The 19,695-nt window shown below is 35.4% G+C and overlaps 2 protein-coding genes across 3 annotated transcripts in view; one reads left to right on the plus strand and one right to left on the minus strand.

Annotated features, from left to right (window-relative positions):
- Positions 1-8,175, minus strand: part of LOC123560974 (SWI/SNF complex subunit SMARCC2-like) — a 29,140-nt gene extending 20,965 nt beyond the window's left edge. Inside the window, exons 1-8 of one of the 2 annotated variants that reach the window (XM_053552176.1) lie at positions 8,035-8,175; positions 6,612-6,731; positions 6,065-6,150; positions 5,349-5,596; positions 4,105-4,174; positions 3,725-3,800; positions 3,217-3,294; positions 1,043-1,096 (exon numbers count right to left, since the gene is read on the minus strand). In XM_053552176.1, coding sequence (XP_053408151.1) covers positions 1,043-1,096; positions 3,217-3,294; positions 3,725-3,800; positions 4,105-4,174; positions 5,349-5,596; positions 6,065-6,150; positions 6,612-6,731; positions 8,035-8,148 — 846 coding nt within the window. In that variant the 5' untranslated portion in view covers positions 8,149-8,175. Of the gene's footprint in view, positions 1-1,042; positions 1,097-3,183; positions 3,295-3,724; positions 3,801-4,104; positions 4,175-5,348; positions 5,597-6,064; positions 6,151-6,611; positions 6,732-8,034 lie in introns of both variants that reach the window. The other variant, XM_053552175.1, reaches the window with a different exon arrangement.
- A 347-nt stretch (positions 8,176-8,522) lies between these two features.
- The window catches only part of LOC123559872 (alkyldihydroxyacetonephosphate synthase, peroxisomal-like), a 37,651-nt gene continuing 26,478 nt past the window's right edge, over positions 8,523-19,695 (plus strand). Inside the window, exons 1-6 of the mRNA XM_045351989.2 lie at positions 8,523-8,721; positions 10,462-10,551; positions 11,506-11,596; positions 11,918-12,038; positions 16,374-16,448; positions 16,763-16,834. Coding sequence (XP_045207924.1) covers positions 8,639-8,721; positions 10,462-10,551; positions 11,506-11,596; positions 11,918-12,038; positions 16,374-16,448; positions 16,763-16,834 — 532 coding nt within the window. The 5' untranslated portion in view covers positions 8,523-8,638. The remainder of the gene's footprint in view (positions 8,722-10,461; positions 10,552-11,505; positions 11,597-11,917; positions 12,039-16,373; positions 16,449-16,762; positions 16,835-19,695) is intronic.

Raw genomic sequence — 19,695 nt, forward strand, 5'->3', positions numbered from 1 at the left:
TCCGTTTACTGACCGCAAAATTCAACCCACGCAAAGTTTATAGAAATCATACGATGCGTGTTTACGTTCAATGTGGGAGAATTAAGGCTGATCGGCTATGTTACCTAACGCATCCAGACGATTCAGATTTTATTTTTAAAAAAGCATTGTGTGCGTTTCTGTAATATTATATACGTTTTTATACGCTTAGAAATTATTAGACATGCGTATTTGCATTATTTCTATACGTAATTTACGCTAATACGCATCTTATCTGGAGCCCTGTGGAACTATTTTTTGTCTTTCGCTGGATGTTACCCAAGCTTTGTAAGCCTGCGCAATTCTTAAAATGCACATTTATGCTTAATGAGTTACATTCGAGTATTGCACAATTACAAGTCATAAATATGACAGATTACATCGTATATTGGTCATAGCAAAGGGAATTGACACAACTTAACTTCATTCATGCAGTGAACTGTTTGAAGTTTGAGAAATCTAATGGAACTACATCCCTTCACTGTGTTATTTGGTCCATTTAGACTTAGAGAATCGCTGGATAGCAAGGACTCGTCAAAACGATTTCATCGTTTAGCCGACTCAATCATACAACAGCTGCTACAGTGACAATTTCCCATGTCTGCTGGTGGATGAGGGCACTGTCTGCTGGTGGATGAGGGTACTGTCTGCTGGTGGATGAGGGCACTGTCTGCTGGTGGATGAGGGCACTGTCTGCTGGTGGATGAGGGCACTGTCTGCTGGTGGATGAGGGTACTGTCTGCTGGTGGATGAGGGCACTGTCTGCTGGTGAATGAAGGCACTGGGTGCCTTTCATGGAGGGTCAATCTGCTTAATTGAGAGACTCTGCTCTCGAGTGCATTAATTATCAGGTATGGTATAACAATGTCTTGAAAAGACTTGTCTCTTTTTTTAACAGAAATAATTAAACAAAATGTTCAGTAATTATTACTTTAGAAACAACTGACATAAACTTGGCATGAAATGATTGACTGCAATGTGACTGCAAGAGTGTATCAGGTAAAAATATAAGTATGAAGATTACCTCTTCCGGAGAATATTTGGTTGGTAACTTCTTCTTCACCTTTTTACCTTCATACTGTAAACAACAGAAATAAAATACATATGGTACATGATTCAACACAAATAGCAAACATTTTCTCCAGACCTCTTTCACTTGGTATTTTAATTACATTCAAAAATCTTAATGCTTCTAAAACTCCATAAAATTTCACTGATTCTGACTGTTCACAAAATAGTAGATTTACAGCAGCATGGCATTGAAATGTGCACCAAGATCATAATAAATGCATTTCTATTTTAACTAAAAGAATAAAAGTCATTAAGGACACACAGTGACACATTTTAAAGCAAACACACTTACTTACTAAAATAGTCTAATTCTCCATTTTAAAATAATCTTAACCTTTAGCCTGCTGGCGGCAAGTGATACTGGCTTTGCAACCAGTGAAGACCAAGATCAGCCTGCATGTCCATTCAGGCTGATCTTGGTCTGCACTGGTCACTATTCAGTCAGTAAACTTTCACTGAACACCCCTTCGAATAATAAATGGTACTGCCCTAACTGAATGATAGACCAGTCCATTTTAGAAATTTAGCAGTGTAAAGACAGTGGACCCATACTGTCACTAGGCAATGTCTGTGTGATTACATATTCTCATTAGTCAAATCGGTAATTCGGCATTCTTCAGACGTAAATACAACTCGATGCACACGTGACTTTCCGTAAACAAACTGGAGAATGCGGAAATCACATACAGGGAATATGTAACTTGCCCACTGCCATTATGGCTCTACTACCTTTCTTTTTATTTTCACATAATAACACATATTATTTTTACCATCCACGCTATGTACCACCTTTCAATGCACAACATATAACCACTTAGTCTTGTTACAAATACATCTTAAAAAACAATACATACAATCCGATTAAGTACAATTAGGATACAAAACTTAAGAATTACGAAAAAAACTTGCTTACAAAAAACTAACTTTCACAAAATAGCATTGATGAAAACATTCATAACATGGTAGTCAAAAACTCAAATATTGATTTTGAGCGATGAAAATTACCATAGCAACTAAATTCAACAGTAAGTACAACGCTGCAGAGTAAACACTTGATATAAAAGTTATACCCTATGATTTTATTAGAAGTTAGAAGAAAAACAAATAATATCCGTAACTTGTTAGAATGTGCCAATAGTTTACTCACAGTAACTTGAAGATCTAGCTCAAAACCAGGTTCACAAGTGAATTCTGTAGCTGCCATGTTTTTGTGAACCTTTTACTATAGTAACAAACTGCTCTATGAATAATGGACTATGATATACATGTATATATATTAGCGCCAATCAACACATTCAAACCTTCCTATATTAACACCTATCCCTGTATTGGTACAGTGTATCCTGTCTAAAGTCAACACCACTGGGAAGGTGGGAAAGACTAGAATTTGCTTGTAGTAAAGAGGTTTTTGCTGTGGTGAGGTAAATTTACTAAGAATTCTATCTAATGGGAAGGAAAATAGGTGTCTTTGAAGGTGTTTCGTCCATCAAAGTGTTTTTAAAAAAGATTATACTGTAGCTAAATTTGTTCTTGTGACTCAGTCTATAGAATTCTGAACATAAAATGAAACAGTTGGAAAAGCTGACTTTATATAAAGTCTAAAGTTAAGCACAAAAGTGCAAATAATAGATCAACTTGTGCTGAATAAACGATCTGGTAATCAAATTAATACAAATACCTCAAACATTAAAAGTGAAGTAAGAACTAAGATGTATTTCTGTACAGTTAATTGAGGAGGCTTTCGAAAGAAATCGCCGATTCTGGAAATTTATTGTTTGCCTATACTATAAGTATACAACAAATACTTTGACTTCTCATCATGCATTTCTAGCAAGATCCCTAACTTGTTTGTTAAGGTTTTCTTCTTCATTACCTAGCAACAATTCAAAATGTTTGTAAGATAAAAATTTAAACCATAAAGAAAACTCAACAATATTCAACTGGTGCATTAGAACTATTAGATGAGAACAAGTGATATCTTTATAACTGGAAAATGCAAGAACTAGTTTCAAAAACTCTGTAAAAATGTGAACAAGGTTAGGAAGTGTAACAAGAACATGTGGTTATAAGATTGCGTTGAACTGTGGTACTCACGCGCACACGACTTCTCTCTACAGGGACACTGACCTCCTCCTCCACCAGGTAATCTTCCTCGTTCATCCATTCATTGTACTCTTCTAGGTCCAGTAACCAACGTGCTGTGACCTACAATCAACACAATGTAAAATAAGCCATTGCAATATGGAAACAAGTGTTGTCAGCAGAAAAAAAAGCTTGCTGCAGAAGATGAGAAGTTAAACATGAGCGTATTCTGAAAGAGGTGTTATTTTTTTTTTACTGCAAAGTTCATTTTAAGCCACTAAAATAGCACAATTTATTTGATGGATTAAGCATACATGCTTTCCGAGCCAGGGGCAACAAAAAGATGTCAATATAGAAACAACCTGCTGCAGTTACTTCCATTGTTAATGAAGAAAAGTTATATACTAAATTGGCAAGAGATGAAATGTTGCAGCCTATCATACTAAGGTTATGGTCTGGAGCAACAACAGTTTATTTTCACAGTTATCTTAACATGTTAGATATCAAATTAATGCAACAAGTATAAAGCACTGGTACATGTAATCCAAGTTACCTCCCAAGGTCCAGGTGGTGACCATGATGGTTCTGGTTCCTGGTCACAGCCAAGATCTGGTATCCAGTTGTCATAACTGAAGTACACATAAAAATAAGACGAGAACATAAGATTTAAGGCATATAGAATATAACAATATAACTATAATGCCACTCCACTGAAATTATTCTATTTATGGAAGTTATTAGGAAATAAAGTGAAGACACACTCAAATAAAGTACCAGTAATACCCAGAGGAGCATTATTCCACCACCAACAAATCTGAAGGGGTGTTTAACAACTGTTACTGCTACTTAAAGCATATTTTCAACATTTCAAAACATCTAAAATGTATTGAAGCAAAGATGAAAAGGTTCACTTGTTACAATGCAATTACATACCTGTCAGGTGTATACCACCAGTGGACCAGCGCATGTTTATCTCTCTTCATCACAGGCCTACACCATTCATCTGTAATATTTTTATAATGTTTTTTTTTATTAACACCATGGTAAAAATAATTACAGGGAGATGAATAGCCTGGGAATCCAGTCTGACAATTTCTAACTTTTTTAATACCTGCAAATTGACAGCCTGGGGAAACCTGTTTTCCAACCGCAGTGCCACCTATATTACACCCGAAATATGCGGGTGTTTGATAAAGAACGATAACTTCTGAAAGCAATAACCATGGCTAAAAATAGAAATGGAATTCTCACGGAAAAGACAGATTGGAATCGTGTACTTCCGAAGGTTTCCGAACATTTCCGGGTCATAGAAAAATACAAGTTTGTACCTCCCATAGCTTTTCCAGCAAGTTGTAACAACTTTTAAATATATCAGTATAAACTTAAATTTGTGTCATAGCTATCAAGAAGTTATATTAATGCAGACCTAGTGATCTACGGAAATTGCCGAATTTTCGGAATCACTGCCTCGTTTCCGTTTCAAACAAGCACTAATCTGATCACATGTTAATTAGGCTAATTTTAGAAAATCGATAATCAGTAGTAACATGGAAACTCCTGCAGATTTCCCCAGGCGTTGATAATATCAGAAACTCAAGTATGCCAATTAACACTAATTAGCGCAAATTAAGTGATCTTTAATGCATAGGTATTAGGTATGATTTCTTCTGACAAAGCACAAATAGTATCAACGGCTTCCCAGGCTAGGAGATGAACACAAAAATAAATAAACTTTTAGTTGGATTTGCATACGTTTTATGTGTGTGTGTTCAGGTTTAACGTCTTTATCAACGATTTTCCATAAACAATAATGTTTACTTGTAGAAGACACCACAATTCCCAAATTTAATAGTGTTGTCTTACAGGAATACCAAACTACAGACATGTGTCATGATATCCAACCCAGTCGCATTATACTGACTGGTCCTAAAGCTATCTTCTTAATGCAGAGTGCCAAGCAAGGAAGCTACTGTAATTCTAATACAATTTTTCATGTCTTTAGTATGTCCTGGCTGGGAAGTGAACCCATGACCTCCCTCATACATACTGGGACCTTTGGATAACCACTTATGGTGCCAATGTAATGACATTGTTCAGACATCACCTAACTACTAGTAAGTCAGACATTACAGAAAGTAAAGACAGTTTGAATGAACGGGTAGCATTAAGACAATAACCTTCCTGTCCTGAGCTTGCTGGCATGCCATGTATAACATGTGTTGCATCCTCCTCACTGTCAGATATAGAACCCTGATGTTTTTTCACAATATCCTTCAGTCTCGAGATCAGTGGTTTGTCCAGAGTTGGTTTAATATAAACACATGGCTGTATGTGACATTTGTTTGCCACCAGAGACTTCATGATCTGCATGAACATCTCTACATTTCTGTCCATCCTCGAGGGCGATGCAAAATCGAACCTTCTCCTAACAAAATCAACCAATAAACATAAAACTCACAACATAAGTATTTTAGAAAACTAATCTACATGAAGCTATGCACTTTAGTCACTTTAACGAAATGTTTTCTCTTCTCATTTAGTAAATCTTAGCTGTTTCATGCGGATTTGAATCATCATTTATCATGGACTACCAATGCCTACCCATTACACTGGTGAACAATAAAAATAAAAAAACATTTATGGCTAGAGAAATGAAACAAACAAAAAGGTTTTACCACTGAATTTTTATTTAATTTAGAAAATTTTCAAAAGCAAAACTGATACTAATATCTTCTTGCAATTTCGTTTCATTGATAATGTAAGAGGTAATATCGAATTACGATTTTCTAAAGCATCAACCTAGAAACAAAAACTGCATTTGTTCGCATAGTTAACTATTTGATTTCATTCTTTAAACCTTATTTCTAAAAAAAATTATATAGCTAAGTCTTACCATCCCTGGTCAGTTTTAAACTTGAAGACAGCAGACAAGATATGACAAAGAGCTCCACCTGGCTTGAAGTCCAGAAAACATTTCATCTACAAAATACAAAACATCGTAAGTTGTTTTTAATTCTGTTTGTTGAAATTATCTGGTACAGAGTACAAGTTTTCTTTAAAAGTCTGTATGTGTACACAACAAAAAAAAAACAACATAGCAACGTGTTTCCTACTGACTGACATCATTTACAGAATGATAATATCCCAGATTAAATTATTAATATTAATGTTAAAACACAAATATATGGCATATATTTGAAAGTATACAAAAATTCCTAAGATTGTTGATAAGAAAATGCCAACATATAAACAGATTTACTACCCTGAATTATTCATAAAATTACCTTTAAGCCATAGGTTCACAAAATCTGTTTGCTTCTGTTCTGTTATTACTTTATCTTAATCATGGAAATAATACATTATCAACAGGTGAAACACGCTGTTTGGATGATCAAATGAAATATATCTAATTTACAAACTAGTTCAAAGAGATAGCTTACAGGCAGTTTTGTAAGTGGTGAGTTGTTGACTGACTTGCCAAATGCATCCTCTTGAAACTGAAGTAACTGCAGAACTAGACTTGACAAACTCTTGTTGGTAGGTGGATCTGCTTGTGTGTACTGAAATAAACAAAATGATCCGTTTCTGTAGGTAGTTATCCCTTTAAACAGTTTACTTTCTGAATTAAGATCATTTTTCACAGGGACGAACTATATTCATCAGTATATGTTGATTGCTGTAAGTACCATATTAAAAGGCGAATCATGTGCACAGTACATTTTCGAATACTACATACCTGTGGCAGTACATAACATCTGCCAAAAGATTTTTAGACTTGCAAAACAAACAAATATAATATATGAGATTTTTTTTCAAATACGCAATTATTCCTTCAACTACAAAACTGAACAGACCAAATGGACAAATGAGAAGTGCAAAGAAATCCAATATACCATCATTACCATGCCAACTATGGCTTCTCAGCCCTTCAACCTTTGTATAACCTTTGGTCCAGCAATGCCTAAAAATCTGCCGGACCGAAAAAAAAAAAAAAAAAAATGCCGGACCGAAGACATTTGTTTCCTTTTACTACAATTGTTGGGCGTTAATTCACGTTTCTTTCCCGGTTCTGCCCCGGCATAAAATGTAAGTGACGCCATTTTGGTATGTTGTCCGAGATGTTGCGGTTCTCGGGGGTACGATAAATGCCGGTCAGTCGGACCGCATCCAGATTAAGAAACTGTGGACCGCATCAAAATTTTTTGGACATGTCCGTCAGACAGACGACTTTCCAGAAGTCTGGAAGGATAAATCACAGTACAAAGTCATGCAAAGTTATTGGTTTTATCGCTTGCGCATATTGGCATGTAGACACGGTAAACGTTAATCGTGTGCAGTACATACATATGTAACATAGGTTTAAATCACCAGAAAATTCGTAATTTTGGATATTATTTGATAACTTTTACATAAATCAATGAGGAATTGAATCCCCTTTTGATAAATGTAAGTTTTATTTGAATTTATGGCCAATTCGTGACATAATCGGCATTTAAACCTATAGCATGTAATGCGTCTACAGGGATGAAAATTTCATTAGAAATTGCTTCTACTATTTTGGTCTTTTGAGTGTTTGACGTGAGTGGGGATATTGCCGATATGAAAAAAATATCTCAATATTTCCTAGGATCGCGTCAAATTTGTTGGACTACCCAGCACACTGATATTGGTGTTTGAAATTAAACAGTTTATAAATCTGGACAGGACTAGAAGTATTTATGAATTGCTAAACCTTCTTTATCTACAATCATGAAAACGAAACAAAGAAAAATCTGAACACCGGCCGGTTTTCCTTTTGTATTTCATTGTAAATTTCTGCAAATAAACTTGAAAAGGAAGCATAGCCTTACGATATATGAATACCTTTTTGCAATTTTTATGCAGCCAAGTCCTGACTGAATCGAACTGAGCTATAGTTTCAACTGATTCAAAGAATTTTGCATTGGGGACTCCGTCTTTCTTTCTTTGAACGGCCATCTTTCTTTTTTTTTCGCGTTTGTAGTTCCGCACAGAATAATTATCTATAGTATTTTAAGATAAAACTTTGGAATTTTCATTTTCAATGATTTTTTTATATACATAAATATATGCAGGGTCATAATTCTAATAATTAAGAATTCTATATTAATTTTATAAGTTTCGTACTCGAAATAGTTCGAACTTTTTAAAGTTGAAATTATTGCTATTTTGACAGAACTGAAAAAATAATGACTTTATCGATAATTAGAAATATGACATATTTTAAAAGATATAAGTTTTATATAAAATCTCAATTAAAAAAAAACATTATCACTTTGAGGTACGAATCTTTTCTGAACGAATAGTCATAAAATTTGACCCGGAAGTGGCATGATTCCAAAACGGATTCCAAAGGGCGACAATCATTTCATAACACATTTCAGAAGCGCCGCTGTCAAAACATAAAACAAACCAGTGTCAGTTGCTTTTACATGCAGAATCATTCACCATGAGCAAGAAAGTGTCAAATTCAAATATTGTCACAAATAATTGCGGTTCAGAATCCGATCCTCCGTCGATTCCGAAAAGAAGGTGAGATGTTGGCTTTTTTGCACCAGTTCATCATCATGGTTGTTATGTTCTCTCATGTTTGATTGGTCAGAGATGAAACAAATTCCAATTAGCCAATATTCCAACTTCTACATTTATTTAACTGGCAGGCAACCAGATTAGTAGTTGAACTAATCCGATGCATACAGTTTGTTTTTATATTGTGACAGGTCAAACTGTATCCACTAACAGAAATTAAAAAGCAGCCATGTAATTTAAATCAAATTGTATTTTACTCATATTTAACCCAGACTTTAGAAACACATCATCGACACTCTGTGACCAAAATAACTTAACTGAAATTTACGCAAAGTTTTGACAACTGCAACAGAAACTGGGTTAAACCTGATTGACAACTTTTTCTTTTGAGTGACAAAAGGAACATGTTTACCCTGTCTGATGTCAGTGCTGATGACATGTATTTAATTCAGGTCTGGTGCAATACATATTTGTTAGTTAAAAAGGGACTGTGAAATACTTTTAGGGGGTTTTGTGTTTTGAGTGCACTTAGCACTGGGAGCTTAATTGATGTATTTTTGATGAGCCAATTTTGAGAGTACGAAATGAACTTTTTTTAAATTGTATTTATAATGAGAGGGATTTTGGTTTGGGCAGTGATTAGGAAAGACTGAAAAAATACTGTGAGTTACAGTTTATTCATATTAGATTCACAAGTATAAGAAATTAGATTCACAAGGATGAGAAAACAGATACACTTATATTTTCAGTGGAATTGTTATTTACTTTAATTTAATAGACATAAACAAAGACAAGAAATTATTTAAACACAGTTGTAAGTATATTTAGTTCCTTTTTTCGACTTGCTTGTCATGGCACTAAAATCTCTCCTGTTTACCCAAAAACTCTTCACTTATCCTTAATCTTAACTGAGGGAGAAGTGACTTCTCCCTAAAATCTTAGTCTAGCTTAAGCCATGGAAAATAATGAGAATCAGTATGTCTACATTTCAAACAGGAGATACTAGGTAAAAGAATATAGCGCTAGTTTTAACAGTTGTATTTCTATGCATAACTAGCACCAACTTTATCTAAAACTGAAATCAAAATACTGATGCACAGAACCTTATTTATTTATCTGAATGTGCTAGTTCAAACCATTACAACATCAAATCAGGCATTGATTTGCATTTTTAAGTAGAATAAACAACCTTTTGATTATTCCTGAAATGGGTGATCCTCTATTGGTTAAATGGCCGCCTCTGCTTGGTGGCATTTTTTTTTCATCAAAGTCAGTCAAAATTCAAAATCACATTGTATCAAGTTTATCCTGGGATGAGCCTTGTTCTCTGAAGTTAAAATACCTCAAGTCATTTTGTCCCAGAGCATAGAAGTTGTAGCCAAAAGTGAACACCAAACAATATCAAGGAACATTTGATAGCTATTTTAGTACCATATATATATATATAAACTATTAACCCTTATCCTTCTACATTTCTATAATGGACTTGTCCATGTTTCAGTTTGAACAGTACCATTAACTGTTTAAAGGGATGCTTACCTAAAAGATACTGACTGAATAGCGAACAGTGCAGATCATGATCAGACTGCACAGATGTGCAGGCTGATCATGATCTGCACTGGTCACAAAGGCTTAATCAATTGTGTCCAGCTTGATAAAGGTTAAATTTTTTTAATGAAATACTGTTTAAAAAGACGAGAAAAAATCAGTTGTTATAATAGAAGTAAACATTGTGTATTACAGACAAGAACTTCTGAAATGGAATGGATGGGGTTACAAGGATTCAAAGTTTATTTTGAACAAAGACAACCATGTGGAGTTTACAGGAGAAAGGTCAGTTTCTGCTCATATTCTAATTCACTGTTGTAAGAATTCTCTGCTGATTTTGCTGAACTGGAAGATGCCTTGTCAGTAGCAGATAGTTATTTGAGCCGCACCATGAGAAAACCAACATAGTGCTTTGCGACCAGCATGGATCCAGACTAGCTTGCGCATCCGCGCAGTCTGGTCAGTGTCCATGCTGTTTGCTACCGGTTTCTCTAATTGCAATAGGCTTTGAAAGTGAACAGCATGGATCCTGACCAGACTGCGCGGATGCAGTTGGTCTGGATCCATGCTGGTTGCAAACGCACTATGTTGGTTTTCTCATGGCACGGCTCATTTTGTTTACACACTGTCTGATAGACATCCTGAAAATGTGCAAAAGTTGGTATTTAGAAAAGTTATTTTTTTAAGAGTAGAGATGTTTGTCTGTCTAAACTACTTAACCTTCTTAGTGTAATTTGAAAATACTTTGGTCAAAACAATGCAATAACTCAGTGGTATATCAATAACCTTTTATTTTATTTGCCATATGATTTTAATGAAACAAACTTTTTCCTCAATTTGATAGGGAGAGTACAAATTGATTATACCTTGATTTTAGAAGAAAATAATCCTAAGATTTGAATGGAAATCATGCAGTTTTGGGAAAAAGAATGTTATACATGTACATTATCCTTCTGTAAAATTTAAAACTGAGAAAATAATTGTTGCACCTACCGGTAATTCCAGAATTGATTGTTTTATGCAGAACACATGGGGATAAACTGTTTTTGTTTGCTTAAAAACTTTGAAATTGTTTAAATCACATTGTGAAAAAATACAAAATTTCTGCATTTTGAAATGAGTGTTTTACTTTAGCCATTTAATGAGGGATAGAAAGCTTTATTATTATACTGCATAATTTTAAAGTAAATTTACAATCATTGTTTTTAATTATAATCAGTAGAACACTGTTTATTACAGGTATCAGTTGAGTGGTCATACGATGACGTTACTGAGAGACTGGATGATGGCAACAGTAGGTATAAGTCTGGAACACAGAACACCTCCACAGGTAGGTTAACAAATGTAACAGTTTGTAGCAGCTAAAGTGGGTAATTTATTATGGTTTTACTGCTAGTCTGTGAATATCAGAGCAGGTGATACAAAGCCAGAGTTTTAAACCTTGGACAGGTGATGACATCTTTAGAGTATTTATATGATGTGTACTTTTTCCAGTGAGCAGCGCGTTATTGTTAAAATTTAAACAACATTTACGGGCTTACAGTGCTATTTTCGTCTTGCATAGGGGAACTTCTGAATATAATGTTTTAAAAATTTATAACATGTATAGATACTTTGCTTTGATTTTGAAAATAATCTCTTTCATTTTTAGCCAGAAATGTTGGCTAAGGACATGCCTACACCAGTAAGAAATGAGGATTTCATAGCTGACTTAAGACGAACAAACATCTCGCATTCAGATGACTGTCAGGACAGGCTCTTCAGAGCTCATGGTAAACAGATGGTTCCTTATTTTTTACCTCAAATGAGCACACATGTATCAGAGTGAACTTTTGTGATTGCCCTGTGTCTGTCATCCATTGTATTTTCTCAGCAATTGAACTGTTTACACTCAAGATGTCACAGTTTTGGCCCAATTTTAATGAAACATGACTTAAAAAAAAACTTGGACAAATTTCATGACTTGGTCATCTGGAGTAAAGGCTAGGTCACCAGGCCAAATCATAGATATACCTTGATAACACTCTTTAGGCTTAATGTCTTACCAGATTTGCATAACTTAATTTGTGGTAAGAAAGTTTGTTGTAATTATACCCCCACCAAACATGTTTGAGGGGGGTATATAGGAGTCAGTTTTGTCGCGTCCCGTCGCCTCGCGTCCCGTCGCGTCCCGAAATCTATTATCTCAGTTATTGCCAAATGGATTTGATTCAAATTTAAAATACATGTTCCACCTTATCACCCACATCATGTGACACAAGGTGCATAACTCTTGACACCAAGTTTTCATGAATTATGTCCCCTTTTACTTAGAATTTAAGGTTAATTTTGTTGTATTTTCACTATATCTCAGTAATTACTAAATGGATTTGATTCAAACTTAAAATAGATGTTCCACCTCATCACCCACATCATGTGACATAAGGTGCATAACTCTGACACCATTTATTTATGAATTATGCCCCTTTTTACTTAGAATTTAAGGTTGATTTTGATGTATATTCACTTTATCTCAGTTACTACTGAATGGATTTGATTCAAACTTAAAATAGATGTTCCACCTCATCACCAAAATCATGTGCCCACATCATGTGACACAAGGTGCATAACTCTGACACCAAGTTTTCATGAATTATGCCCCCTTTTACTTCGAATTTAAGGTTAATTTTGTTGTATTTTCACTATATCTCAGTTATTACTAAATGGATTTGATTCAAACTTAAAATAGTTGTTCCACCTCATCACCCAGATGATGTGACATAAGGTGCTTAACTCTGACATAAATTTTTTATGAATTATGTCCCCTTTTACTTTAAATTTAAGGTTGATTTTGATGTATTTTCACTATATCTCAATTATTACAAAATGGATTTGATTCAAACTTAACATAGATGTTCCACCTCATCACCCACATCGTGTGACACAAGGTGCATAACTCTGACACCAATTTTTCATGAATTATGCCCCTTTTTACTTAGAATTTAAGGTTAATTTTGATGTATTTTCACTATATCTCAATTACTACTGAATGGATTTGATTCAGACTTAAAATAGATGTTCCACCTCATCACCCACATCATGTGACACAAGGTGCATAATTATGTCTCCCCCAGGAGACATATTGTTTTTGCCCTGTCCGTCCGTCCGTCCGTCCGTACGTCACACTTCATTTCCGAGCAATAACTGGAGAACCATTTGACCTAGAACCTTCAGACTTCATAGGGTTGTAGGGCTGCTGAAGTAGACGACCCCTATTGTTTTTGGGGTCACTCCGTCAAAGGTCAAGGTCACAGGGGCCTGAACATTGAAAACGATTTCCGATCTATAACTAGAGAACCACTTGACCCAGAATGTTGAAACTTCATAGGATGATTGGTCATGAAGAGTAGATGACCCCTATTGATTTTGGGGTCACTCCGTCAAAGGTCAAGGTCACAGGGGCCCGAACATTGAAAACCATTTCCGATCAATAACTAGAGAACCACTTGACCCAGAATGTTGAAACTTAATAGGATGATTGGTCATGAAGAGTAGATGACCCCTATAGATTTTGGGGTCACTCCGTCAAAGGTCAAGGTCACAGGGGCCTGAACATTGAAAACCATTTCCGATCAGTAACTAGAGAACCACTTGACCCAGAATGTTGAAACTTGATAGGATGATTGATCATGAAGAGTAGATGACCCGTATTGATTTTGGGGTCACTCCGTCAAAGGTCAAGGTCACAGGGGCCTGAACATTGAAAACCATTTCCGATCAATAACTAGAGAACCACTTGACCCAGAATGTTGAAACTTAATAGGATGATTGGTCATGCAGAGTAGATGACCCCTAACGATTTTGGGGTCACTCTTTGAAAGGTCAAGGTCACAGGGGCCCGAACATTGAAATCCATTTCCGGTCAGTAACTTGAGAACCACTTGACACAGAATGATGAAACTTCATAGGATGAGTGGTCATGCAGAGTAGATGACCCCCTAACGAGTTTAGGTCACTCTGTTAAAGGTCAAGGCCACAGGGGCCTGAACATGGAAAACCATTTCCAATCAATAAATTGAGAACCTCTCGACCCAGAATGTTGAAACTTCATAGGATGGTTGTTCATGCAGAGTAAATGACCCCTATTGTTTTTGGGGTCACTCCGTTAAAGGTCAAGGTCACAGGGGCCTGGACATTGATAACCAGTTCCCATCAATAACTTGAGAACCACTTGACCCAGAATGTTGAAACTTCATAGGATGATTGAACATGCAGAGTAGATGACCCCTATTGATTTTGGGGTCAGTCTATTAAAGGTCAAGGTCACAGTGGCCTGTTCATGTAAAATCATTTTTTGGAAATAACTTGAGAACCACTTGACCTACAATGTTGAAACTTGATAGGATGATTGGACATGCAGAGTAGATGACCCCTATTTATTTTGAGGTCACTTGATCAAAGGTCAAGGTCACAGGAGCCTGAACAGTGACTTGAGAACCACTAGGCCAAGAGTGTTGAAATTTAGCGGGATGACTGGACATGCCAAGTAGATGATCCCTATTGCAGCCAACCATCAGTGTCACTTTGACTTTCGCTCCTGACCCCTATTGACTTCTTGCCTATAGGACTTTGCATTGGGGGAGACATGCGCTTTTTTACAAAAGCATTTTCTAGTTCTGACACTATTTTTCTTGAATTGTGTCCCCTTTTACCTAGAATTTAAGGTTAATTTTGATGTATTTTCACTATATCTCATTCTGATTGGCTTAGAGCCAAAGGGAAGTAACCTTTTTTTAACCTTTGTACTGAGTTTCTTCCCCTTAAATTCCAGGAATTAGTCTATTTTTAGAAATCCTATTTTTAGATTTTCAATATTTTAGGTATTTTTCTAACTTTTTTATTATAAGTCCTATGTAAAAAGTAAAAACATTTTTCCGTGGTAACATGGGTCGGTAAGACACTTTTTTTTATTCACTTTTAGTGTATCTCTAATATTAGAGATTTAATATATTTACTAGTATTACTATACTAGTATTATACTAGTATTACTTATATGTGGAAGCCCAGGATGAAGTACTCCAAAGTATTTTTAGGATTCCTTATGGTTGCCATTCTTCTGTGACAAGACCGTATGGTGGGGGTATGAGTCACTCCTGTGACAGTTCTAGTTAAGTCTGTAACAAGTTTGAAACAAGAGTCATTTGAGGTAAAAAAAAATTAGGTCACTGGACCAAAAATATAATCTTTTTAACATGGTGGAAGACTCGTTTTGTTACCTGATCTGCATGAAACTAGGTCAGAATGTTTATCTTTATAAAATCTTGGCCATGTTCGAAACTTGGTTATCTTGAGTCAAGAACAGTGAAAAACTTGGTCACTAGTTCAAGTCCTACAAAGTCCTTGTTACTTGTTAGACTCAAGAGGCTATATCATTTACTGACTTTACAATGGTCAGTATGTTTGACTTGAGAAAATCAATGTAAGGTTCACAACTGAGGTAAAAAAAAACTAGGCCACTAAGTCAAATCATAGAAATTGCTTGTTAACACTGTAGAGGCCACACCTTCTGTCTGATCTGCATGAAATATGGTCAGAATATTTGTTTTCATGAAGTCTGGGTTAGGGTGGAAAATCAGTCATCTGGACTGATATAAAAACTACATGCAGATTAAACCATAAAAGTACCTTGTTAAAACATCAGAGACCACAGTTTATAATTGATTTACATAAATTATGTCCAAACAATCTTGATGACATCTGGGTCAGCTTTGAAAAAAAGGTCATCTAGGGTCACAAACAAGGTCACTGGATCAAATGATTAGAAAGTTTATCCAAAATGCCTTTTTTGTAGGGACATGAATTCGAGGATATTACATGTTTAAAAAAGAAGTAAATCAGAATTTTATCTTTTAACTTGCATGTTATTTTATGGTTTGAAATGATTTTACATGTACATGTATATTCAATGAAAATGAGTCCTCTAGTAATAATGCTGATTTTATGATATTTGACATGGTTGTGTAAATGTTTCTTGTGAGGCCATGTAATGGTAGAATACATGTAAATAGTTGACGGCCTATGGAAAATATGTGTATAGGGATTTACAAGGCGTGTGGTTTTTATTTTAGGTCACACATTGAGTGAAATATTTATTCTTCGTGAGGGAAGTTTCAAAAGAATACCAGATTTAGTTGTTTGGCCTAGTAAGTATATAAGTTAAAATTTTCTTTCAGCAAAAATTATACAAATGAGCTTGTTCAAACTCTGCCAATAAGGTATAGTAACCTTAAGTGAGATACAATCTTTTTATCAAGGGAGAATACTCACATTTAAGGGCTTTTTGGGCTGTTTTTATTGCTGTATTTGGATCATGGTTTTAGTGGCTGTTTTTTTTAAATATCTGACAATTTCAGTTTTACTTTTAAAAAAAAAGTATTGTGTCTTCCTGTGTAGAAAAGTAATAAAGTTTTAGAATTTAACTTTTTTTTCATTGATGCTTTGTTATTTACACTTTCAGACTGTCATAATGATGTTGTAAAGATTGTGGAACTGGCAAACAAGCATAATGTCTGTATCATTCCATTCGGAGGTAAATAGTTGTTCCCATAGCAACCTGGTAACTGAATAAATATCAAACTTTTATTACTTTCAATTTTAGGATTTTAATTCACTGCTCTATTATACAGATGGTTCTTATACGTTATGAACAACAATTGTCAGTGGAAGGAATTTAAGTCTCACATGTTTAATACACCCGTTTGGGACTTGTATCTGTGTGTTGGCATGTCAGGAGCATAACTTGTAATCATTTAAGATATTGATTTTAAAATTGGCTAATATGTCATGAACTGGGTCAGTATTGCAAAGGTGAAGGTCACAAATTGAGTTCAAAGGTCAGATCTGTTCTGTCTTATTTTGTGTTTGGAACATAACCATTCAAGGTATTGACTTCAGACTTGGCATATATGTAGGTGGCAATGTGACAATTTGCAGAGTGCATGAACTGGGTAGTAGGCAAAAGGCTAAGATCATAGATTGATCTCAGATGTGAGATCTGTTCATTGTATTTCGAATCCTTATAACAACATAAAAGCAATTGATTAGGTATTGACTTGAAACTTGGAATATAAGTGGTGATCAGATGATGTGCAGACTGCAACAATCCATATTACTCTTTCTCCTCTCCCAATCCTGACATTAACACACCATTCTGCCAAATTTTAAGTGTCTTGTGACCCAATATCCCATCATTGCCTCAACACGTAACCTCCAACCTACCCCCACCACCACTACTGATCGTCCCATCACCCACCCACATAAAATTTTGTTAAATTTTACTCCTCATCTAAAACTTACTGTAAAAGCAGAAAGTTTCGCGAGGGTTTAATTTTCACTATATTGTGAGACTAATCGTCATGTAAATATTTACTATTAGTATAATTCAATTTCAAGTACGATACCATTTTTGGCTCGACTATTCAAAGAATAGTCTAGCTATTCTACTCAACCTGGCGTCAGCGTCGGCGTCACACCTTGGTTAAGTTTTTGCATGCAAGTACATACAGCTATCATTTAAAGGCATATAGCTTTGAAACTTATTTTTTCTTTTTTCTAGGTCAATAACCAACCTCACTGGGTCAAGTTCCATAAGTCTGACTGGTATTTAGAGCAAATTATGCCCCCTTTTGGACTTAGAAAATTCTGGTTAAAGTTTTACATGCAAGTTACTATCTCCAAAACTAATGCAGATATTGAATTAAAACTTCACATGTGTCTTTGGGGTTATAAAACTAGTTGATAGCAGCAAGTCCCATAACTCTGACCTTCATTTTGGCCAAATTATGCTCCCTTTTGGACTTAGAAAATTCTGGTTAAAGTTTTGCGTGCAAGTACATACAGCTACTTCTAAAAAGCATATAGATTTGAAACTTATTTTTTCTTTTTCTAGATCAGATACCAGCCTCACTTGGTCAAGTCCCATACTTCTGACATGTATTTTGGGCAAATTATGCCCCCTTTTGGACTTAGAAAATTCTGGTTAAAGTTTTACATGGAAGTTACTATCTCCAAAACTAATGCAGATATTGATTTGAAACTTAACATGTGCCTTCAGGGCTATAAATCTAGTTCATAACAGCAAGTCCCATAACTCTGATATGCATTTTGGTCAAATTATGTCCCCTTTTGAACTTAAATCTCTTTTGATATTTAACCTTTTTGGGTTATATTTTCCTGCTTCTGGGACAATATTTCGAATAGTCGAGCTTGACGTCTTATGGACAGCTCTTGTTACAATTTTGCTAATGTTAATCCTCCGAGCATACTCAAAATTTTAAATTCGCGAAATTTTGACCCAGCGAAAATTTCTGCTTTTACAGTAGGGCATATATTGCCACACTTTGCAGAGCTGTTGTTTAGGCCTGAGAAATTTTTCGAATGTCTCTTTTTGTACCCCCCGACAACAAAGTTGTAAGGGGGGGTATACTGGTTTCAGGTTGTCTGTCTGTCTGTCCGTCTGTCTGTCCGTCTGTCCGTAGACGCAATCTTGTGCGCACCATTTCTCCTTATCCCCTTGACAGAATTTAATGAAACTTCACACAAGTGATCAGTACCAACAGTAGTTGTGCATGGGGCATGTTAGGTTCTTTCAGAAAAAAAATTTGCAGAGTTATGGGACTTTGTTTTTTTGTTACTATACTTTATACATAGATACAATCTTGTGCGCACCATCTCTCCTCATCCCCTTGACACAATTTAATGTAACTTCACACAAGTGATCAGTACCAACTGTAGTTGTGCATGGGGCATGTTAGGTTCTTTCAGAAAAAAAATTTGCAGAGTTATGGGACTTTGTTTCTTTGTTACTATACTATATACATGGACACAATCTTGTGCGCACCATCTCTCCTCATCCCCTCGACACAATTTAATGAAACTTCACACAAGTGATCAGTAACAACAGTAGTTGTGCATGGGGCATGTTAGGTTCTTTCAGAAAAAAAAATTGCAGAGTTATGGGACTTTGTTTTTTTGTTACTATACTATATACATAGACACAATCTTGGGCGCACCATCTCTCCTCATCCCCATGACACAATTTAATGAAACTTCACACAAATGATCAGTAACAACAGTAGTTGTGCATGGGGCATGTTAGGTTCTTTCAGCAACAAAAATTGCAGAGTTATGGGACTTTGTTTCTTGTTAACATACTATGTACATACAGTCTGCATATGCAGTCTTGTGCGTGCCTAATCTACCAAACCCTTACACACAATTTAATGAAACTTCACACAAGTGATCAGTACCAACCCTAGTTGTGCATGGTGCATGTTACATTCTTTTAGATAAATATTCTGCATAGTTATGGGACTTCGTTTTTTGTTACTATACTGTATACATACAGTCTATATATACATACAGTCCACATAATTATGCAATCTTGTGTGC

The sequence above is a fragment of the Mercenaria mercenaria genome, chromosome 10 (assembly GCF_021730395.1).
Source record: "Mercenaria mercenaria strain notata chromosome 10, MADL_Memer_1, whole genome shotgun sequence".
NCBI lineage: Eukaryota > Metazoa > Mollusca > Bivalvia > Venerida > Veneridae > Mercenaria > Mercenaria mercenaria.